Genomic DNA, 8,102 nt, shown 5'->3' on the forward strand with positions numbered 1-8,102 from the left:
AGATGTAGAGGATCACCGCAGCTAGTTCTAGTGGATGAGAGAAGGATCTGTTGACCGTTAAGAAAGAGTCTGATGACAGAATGGTCTGTAGGGAGGCAGGGAGGAGATAAAGGCCACACGTGGGAGGCTTAGTGTCGCTGTTTGTGCTGTGTCAAGCATGTGCTGCATAAAGTAGGCCTACTACTTAATTCTCTTGCAGTGAAATTCAAGTTCTAATGTAAAAGTTTTGAAATGAAAAGGAAAAATGTTTAAGCACATACTTGTAGCACAGTTGCCATTCTCATAGTATATAGTTAGATGACGTTTCTTTGAATGTATGATGCATTGCATATTCAACAAATGCTACACAAAAACAGCTTAGTGATGCTTATTTTTTTGTGTTCTGGGAGTTTAAACTAATTTAGCGGATTTTATTGTATTTAATGATTTAATTATTTTTTTTTTTTATTATTTTTACTTGATTTGTGGTTGTATGCATTTAGATTATCTTAGTGTTTATCTCACAAAACCCATAGGGGGCAATACGCATACATGTAAGAGTACATGTACAAGATACATACAGTGCTGCTTGAAAGTTTGTGAACCCTTTAGAATTTTCTATATTTCTGCATGAATATGACCCAAAACATCATCAGATTTTCATATAAGTCCTGAAAGTAGACAAAGAGAACTGAATCAAACAAGTGAGAGAAAAATATTTCCTTTGTCATTTATTTATTGAGAAAAATTATCCAGTGTTACATATCTGTGTGTTGCAAAAGTATGTGAATCTTTGCTTTCAGTATCTGGTGTGACTCCCTTTTGCTGCAGTAACTGAAGTTGCAGTTCAGTTTCAGATCAGTCCTGCACAATAACATGTAGGAGTTTTAGCACATTCCTTAGTGTAGAACCACTTAAACTCTGTGATGTTGGTGGGTTCCTCCTATGAACTGCTTGCTTGGGTCATTCCACAACATTTTAATTGGATTAAGGTCTGGACTTTGACTCAGCCGTTCCAAAACATTAACTTTGTTCTTCTTTAACCATTCTTTGGTAGAATGACTTGTGTGCTTGGGGTTGTTGTCTTGCTGCATGACCCACGTTCTCTTGAGACTCTGTTCTTAAACAGATGTCCTGACGTTTTCCTTTAGAATTTGCTGGTATAATTCAGAATTCATTGTTCCATCAATGCTGGCAGGCTGTCCTGGTCAAGATGCAGCAAAACAGGCCCAAGCCATGATACTACCACCACCATGTTTCACAGATGGGATAAGATTCTTAAGCTGGAATGCAGTGTGTTCTTTTCTCCGAACATAATAGCTTCTCATTTAAACCAATAAGTTCTATTTTAGTTTCATCCCTCCATTAAACCTTTCTCCAATAGTCCTCTGGCTTGTCCACGTGATCTTTAGCAAGCAATTTTCTTTTTGGAGAACAGTGGCTTTCTTCTTGCAACTCTGCCATGCACACCATTGCTCAGTGCTCTCCTGTTGGTGGGCTCATGAACATTAACATTAGCCAATGTGAGAAAGGCCTTTAGTTGCTTAGAAGTTACCCTGGGAACTTTTGCTACCTCGCAGACTATTACACGTTCTGCTTTGGAGTGATTTTTGTTGGTCGACCACTTCTCGCGAAGGTAACAGTGGTCGTGAATTTCCTCCATTTGTACACAATCTGTCTGACTGTGGATTTGTGGAGTCCAAACTCTTTAGAGATGGTTTTATAACTTTTTCTAGCCTGATGAGCAACATCAACTGTTTTTCTGAGGTCCTCAGTAATCTCCTTTGCTCGTGACACGATTCACTTCCACAAGCATGTTCAGACTTTGATGGATCCCTGTTCTGTGGTGCATTATCTCAAGTTTAGTAAGTCGCTTAGAAAACTAGGGGCAGCTTTGAAGAACATTTTAACCACAGATGATAAAATAAGGGAGGCAGGAACATTTAATCTCAACATTTTCACAAGTACAGTATGGCTAATTTGTGAAGAGAGAGAGAGAAGAGGATGGGGAAAAGAGAAGGTGGAGCAGAAGAATAAAGACTGCAGAATTAAAAGATAGAGGGTCTGTGGGTGATAAAGGAGAGGGAAAGTGGGCTATTAAAAAATGCAGCAATGCATCATTTATTGGCACAAAGACAGGAACAACTGTGTGGCCACTGATATGAGAGCAAGTTACACTCTTCTGTTCTTTAAAAATGCTTTTATCATTATTTTATAGCTTTCAATTTCATTCATTTAACCTGTCGCAATTTCTAATTTCTACTAATTTTTATGAGTTTTAATTGCACTGAACTTATAACTGCATACTGTCACTTTGGAACAACTTGGATTTAATTAAAACATTTATGAATGCAATTATAGTCATATTTATTCATTTAGCAGACACTTTTATCCAAAGCGACTTATAAATGAAGAACATCATAAGCAATTTATCATAAGATGCAAGTAATACATTTTTTAAAGTTAAGTTTTCTAGTTCAGTGGGTTTATTGTGCAAGGGAAACTTTTTATATTTCACATGCTTCATGATCAATTGAAAGGGATAGTTTACCCCAAAATTAAAAAACCTCATTATTTACTTCATGTTGTTCCAATTTGTATGGCTTTCTTTCTTTTTTTTAAATAAAAAATAAAAATGGTTTCAACTGTTTTTGTCAATGAGGTCAAAAACAACAGTGCAACAGTATATTAATTAATAATACATACATACATGATTTATCATCTTTTTTTCTTCCACAGAAGAAATAAAGTCATACAGGTTTGGAATTACAACAGGGTAATTAAACGATGACAGAATTGTCATTTTATAAAATCTTTGTAAGGTACCATGTGTTTTACCTTGTGAACATTTCATAACACTTAACGCATTCACACTGTGTGGCACTGTTGAGCTGTGCCTCAACACCGCATCACGTTATCCCAGACAAATCCATGCAACATGATTAATAATAGATCCCAAGGTATGTAATCCCTATTATCATCAGCTATGAACATGGAAGCGTGTAGCAGAATGGAGTGCAACCCTTATTTAAACCGTTTGCGAGCCAGAGAGGAGGGGAATGAAATATGAGTGATTTTTTTCTGTACTCAAAGGGAGTGGTATAATGTCGAGATTGAGAACGAAACCAATATTAGAGAAGGCCTCAGTCTTCTCATAGACGCTGCTGTGGATAAGTCTCCAGGAGATTCTGCCTTCACACACCAGCTCTAACCATGATGGTTTCTGATGATATTTTGCACTGAAATACAAAACTGCAGCATCCACTTTGGGGAAACTTTAAAGATAAAGGAGCAGAGAAGCACCGTGCGTACGTATTTCATAAGGAGATACAAAGAGGCATTAGGACAGAGAAAACACTTCTGGTGAGAACTCGTGCCAAATTGGACCACCGGAAGATGCGCGTTACGAGACGGTGATCCAACAGAATTAAAATGCATTTTTTAAGGAGTGCTCTTAACGCGTTTCTAATTAAAGACATGCCGGGGTAATCCACATGGGACAGCTCCTTACGTCTGCAACTGACAATAAAAAGTGAAGAACCCATGCCGGATGATCTGAAGCAACTTTACGCACCGGAGGGGGAAAATAAATAAATAAAAAGCTGCGGACTTTCGTCAATTTCCACCCACTTCGAGTCAACACGATAAACAGATGACCACGGCTGTCTTTAAACATATAAAAGAGACTCGCTCTCCTTGTGTCATGGTGCGCTAGAGCCTGTGGAAGTACCTTTGGAGAAGCGACGCCAGCGGAGTCTATTTGATGTGTTTTGCGATAACATTATTAATCTTTAAACAAGCGGCAAAGCAGTCAAACAAGTGTAAACTAATTCTGCATTGAAGAGAAACAGGTAATTTGTTACTTTTTCAAACAAACACTTGTTTCCAAAGCGTCTTTGCGCAAGAGCGTTCGTGCGTAAAAGTGGAGAAAACTCGGGATTCGTGGATCTGTGATGCTGTGATTGCTTAGAGATATCGGACAGCGCCTGAAGCTACATTTACTTGTTTTTAAGTGGATCGAAAACTTATTTATTGCACGTTACAACTTAATATTAAGAGATGAGAGATGATAATAATGCGTAGCTAATATAACGTACTTGCTTCTTTTAGCTTAATATTATTAAATTAACAAAAACTTTCAACATTTGTAAGGATGTAGTTGACAAAAACACTTGTGGGGAGTCTCTAGAACATCTAAAACTTTTTAAACAGCTTTTTGATAATTATTTGATAATTATTATTCATGCAATTTTTACAACCTCATGCACTGAAAAAACTGAAAAATTGCTCAATTTTACAATTAATTACAAAGTAGCAGCAAGTAACTCATTGAATCAAACGTGAATTTTTGACATAAGAATGTATTCCAATAATCTGTTTAATTTATGACTTGAATTATTTTTATTTTACAATGTATTACCTGAAAGATTTTAAAATGTTAAAAGACGTGTACATTCATACACATTTCAACCTCAAATCTTTAAATATTCCTAGAAATTATATTTCAACTACATATTAATGCCATATTTTAAGCAGATTTATATGAATCGATGAATCAAGCAATACTTGGCACTGGGCACTGAAATGATCTTGTTGTGTTTGCAGGGCTATACGACTGAACGCAGGGCAGAGGGGCTCTCGTTGCCCACCTTTCAGCATGAGTGCAGTGCGCACACCTGTCTTCATAGGGCTCCTTTTGCTGATCCTCACCACCGGCTACTGCAGACCGAGAGACAGGGACGACACCAGTCTGCTGGACCTTCTAAGGGACAGAGTGAGACTAGCACATGAGCATCAAAGTGAGGGAAACACACAGCAACCCCACGAGCTCACCAAGCATTCGGCGGAAACAAAAGACGTTAATAAAGTTACAAAGTCATATCAGCATGAACGCATTCTTGGTAAGCATCAACACATTCAATGACTGACAAAATGAGATAAGGAGAACTGCTCCATACTTGAATACAATAGTGGTTGTTTGATCTGCTGGGTGGCATTACATATCTTGGGACCAATATCAATATGAATAATTGCATTTTTGTACAACAATTTACAACCTGAGGAATTTCTCCATCTTTAACAGAGGTTTTTCCGAGAGATCTTCGACAGAAGGAGAAGTTTTTAAAACATTTAACAGGTGAGCAAGTGTCAGCATCTCTATGCATGTTCTTCATTATGTGTGCAAATTGAAAGAAACTTAAAATCGGTCTTTTTGTGTATTTGCAGGGCCGCTTTATTTTAGCCCCAAATGCAGCAAACACTTTTATAAACTGTACCATAATACCAGGGACTGCACAATACCAGCCTGTAAGTGCCACCTCATTGAATACCATTAGCATGACTTTATAAGGGATGGCAGTGTGAGAAATGTTTAACTTGAATAATTAATCTGAACTGTTTTGCCATATATTCAGGAGAATAATTAGGCATGCATATTTTTTATTTGGATGTTTTTACACAATTTTGTCTTAATCTGTCTAACTCTGTTTTGTTTTCTTCTAGATTATAAAAGATGTGCCCGGCTTCTTACAAGGCTAGCAGGGAGCCAGCGGTGCTCAGAGGGATAGATGTCGTAGGTGAATAGTTAACAATGTATACTCAGATTTAATAGTAAACTTGTTTCCGCTGTGATATATTGCAGCTAAAATGTTTGTTATGGAAATATTTGCCCAGAACACACACTAAGTGATCAAATGTCTGGTTTTCATTTCCAAGGACACAATCATGCCATCTTTCTTGCTACTACATTCTAAAAAAAAACTTGTTAGACAGTTTCTGGTTACACAAACAGTGTGTAATCTACGTACAGAAGTATTGAACATAACTCTACATGAGAAATATTACACCTAACAGTTTTATGACCTTTCTAATATTACGGAGTACCCAGATTATCTTTTACTTCACCTGATTGGAATGAAAGGCTAAAAGGCTGTTTTGGTGGAGTTTCTAGTGCAGAGGCTAAGTTAGTCAAATACTGTACTGTTCCTATAATTAAACAAAAATATAAGAAAAGCAAAAATAGGTGGCACCCGTACATCTGTCAAAGAAAGTATGACTATAATCTGGGATCACATACTCAATTGACTGTAAATGGCATGCTAACCATTTGAAGATAAGAGCCACACTTATGGACAATGGCCCTTTTCTTAATGACACTGCTTTAGTTCTCAATGTAACATTAAACCTTCAGTCCTCTCACCATCTGTGTTGCACAATTTGCTCTTCTGTGTTGCTTTGTACTCACACTATTGTGCCTTTGAGGAGCAGAAACTATATAATCACGAGGTTTATTTGAGATCTTTTCATCCTCTGCCTTGTAAAAACTAATTATAGCTATAACTTGCATTTATAATTGCTTTGTATACTAAAATAATTAACAATTAGAAGTATTTTCCGAATAGACATTTAAAAATATATATACATAAAAATATAGACATAAAGAGATATCTAGGTGGATAATAATACTTCTTCTTAACTAAATAAATAACATCAGCACTTTCTAATGCCCCCTTGTTTATTTTTGCATAGCATGAATTTCTAGCATGTATTTCAGACATTTGATTTTACCAGCATCCCATAGTGTTTTATTAATGTTTATTGTGTTGAAGTAATTTTTGTTCATCATGTCGATCATTTTTTTTTCTTTTTACAGATTTCAACAGAACTGAAGAAATAAAGAAAATTAAGAAAAGTGCCTTGGAGAAAAACAGGGAAATGAAATGAATTCTGAAAAATCATATTTATCATGTGAACATAGCTATTTTTGCAATGAAATAGAACTCCTCTTTTGACCTTTTCTTCTCACATACAGCTTGTCAGTCTTGTGAGTTGACAAAACTGATGTTAGAACCAAGTTTACTGGCAATGGTCATGGTGAAAATGAAGAAGACAATGTTTTATGAGAAAAAACAAAACACACAAAAAATGTCCTGCTGCCAAATGATAAACTCTGGGTATCACATTCAACTGCATATATTCAAAGTTGAACTTGCCTTCACAGGTTGTGTGTCTAGTAGTTTTTGGTTGAAGAAGAATTTAGATGTTGTTTTGCAGATGCTCAAAGGTGTTTACTGGCTGAACGCAGCCTTTGGTCCAATATTCCTGACAACCTCAAAGTCACATTCCTCAAAGCCAGAGCTAAATCCTTTGATTGAATTATGAATTGCTTGATATTTTCTTGCCTTTTTTGTCTTTACAAGACATGTCTTGGCAGTGATGAACGCTACCGGTTGCAGTTTATTCTGTGAAAGAAATTAATTGCATTTTGCTAATATTGAATGTCTTATATTATGTATTTATACATTCAAGCTATTAAATATTGCTATTGTCAAATGTATAAACATCTAAGCTAGAGTTCAGTTTGTAAATATTGTTAATATATACAGTATATACAGTATATAAAACATATGATCTTTAAATAAACATGTTTGTTATATAATGTTTAAAGGTTGTATGAATTTTAAGTTATTTATATCTAATAAATGCTGTATTCTATTGCTGCTTTTCATAGTTTCCCACTCCATTTTGGCTGTAAATCCATATGAGACCCATTTAAGGGTGTGGGAAAGCAGTACTCTGCTCTTAGCTGATGTCATAACAGCACATTTAAGTGACAGCCTTCTGAAATAATGTTTGCATTGGCATTCTACTCAGGATAAAAAGCAAAAGAGAAAACATTTCAAATTGTTAAGAAAAAAAACTGGGATTTTTTTGTTTGTCTGCAAATTTTATTAGTGTCCATTAAGCAGAGGAATTATATAATTTCATTATTACAGCTAGTTAGAGTCCAATTTACTGTGTTCAAATCAGCCATGTATAAAAATGTATAAGTCTATATAAGTCTAAGCAGCAGCAGCCCATCAACTTGACTTAATGAGTTAATAAGTTAATGTATGTCATAAGTATGCTGTCTATTAGTGAACCATGGTAAAACCCTCTATTATCTTTACTACAGTGGGAATAAAAATAATTTGATCCACTTCTGATTTTGTACGTTTGCCCACTGACAAAGAAATGATCAGCCTATAATTTTAATGGTAGGTTTATTTGAACAGTGAGAAACAGAATAACAACAAAAAAAATCCAGAAATCCATTTTAAAAAGTTATAAATTGATTCACATTT

The 8,102-nt window shown here is 35.6% G+C and overlaps 1 protein-coding gene across 3 annotated transcripts; it reads left to right on the plus strand.

The window, feature by feature from the left end:
• The first annotated feature begins 2,910 nt into the window (after positions 1-2,910).
• LOC306850022 (ALK and LTK ligand 2b-like) lies at positions 2,911-7,477 on the plus strand. 3 transcript variants are annotated; one of them, XM_079385435.1, is made up of 6 exons: positions 2,911-3,830; positions 4,585-4,880; positions 5,063-5,116; positions 5,206-5,286; positions 5,482-5,555; positions 6,632-7,477. In XM_079385435.1, the coding sequence occupies exons 2-5, from the start codon at positions 4,637-4,639 to the stop codon at positions 5,544-5,546; spliced, it is 444 nt and encodes a 147-aa protein (XP_079241561.1). In that variant the 5' UTR covers positions 2,911-3,830; positions 4,585-4,636; the 3' UTR covers positions 5,547-5,555; positions 6,632-7,477. The 3 variants fall into 3 exon arrangements, with proteins under 3 accessions (XP_079241561.1, XP_079241562.1, XP_079241560.1); XM_079385436.1 differs by having other exon boundaries at positions 2,953-3,287; positions 6,632-7,475; XM_079385434.1 differs by having other exon boundaries at positions 3,136-3,342; positions 6,632-7,475.
• The last annotated feature ends 625 nt before the right edge of the window (positions 7,478-8,102 follow it).

The sequence above is a fragment of the Barbus barbus genome (genome assembly GCF_936440315.1).
Source record: "Barbus barbus genome assembly, chromosome: 30".
Taxonomy (NCBI): Eukaryota; Metazoa; Chordata; class Actinopteri; order Cypriniformes; family Cyprinidae; genus Barbus; species Barbus barbus.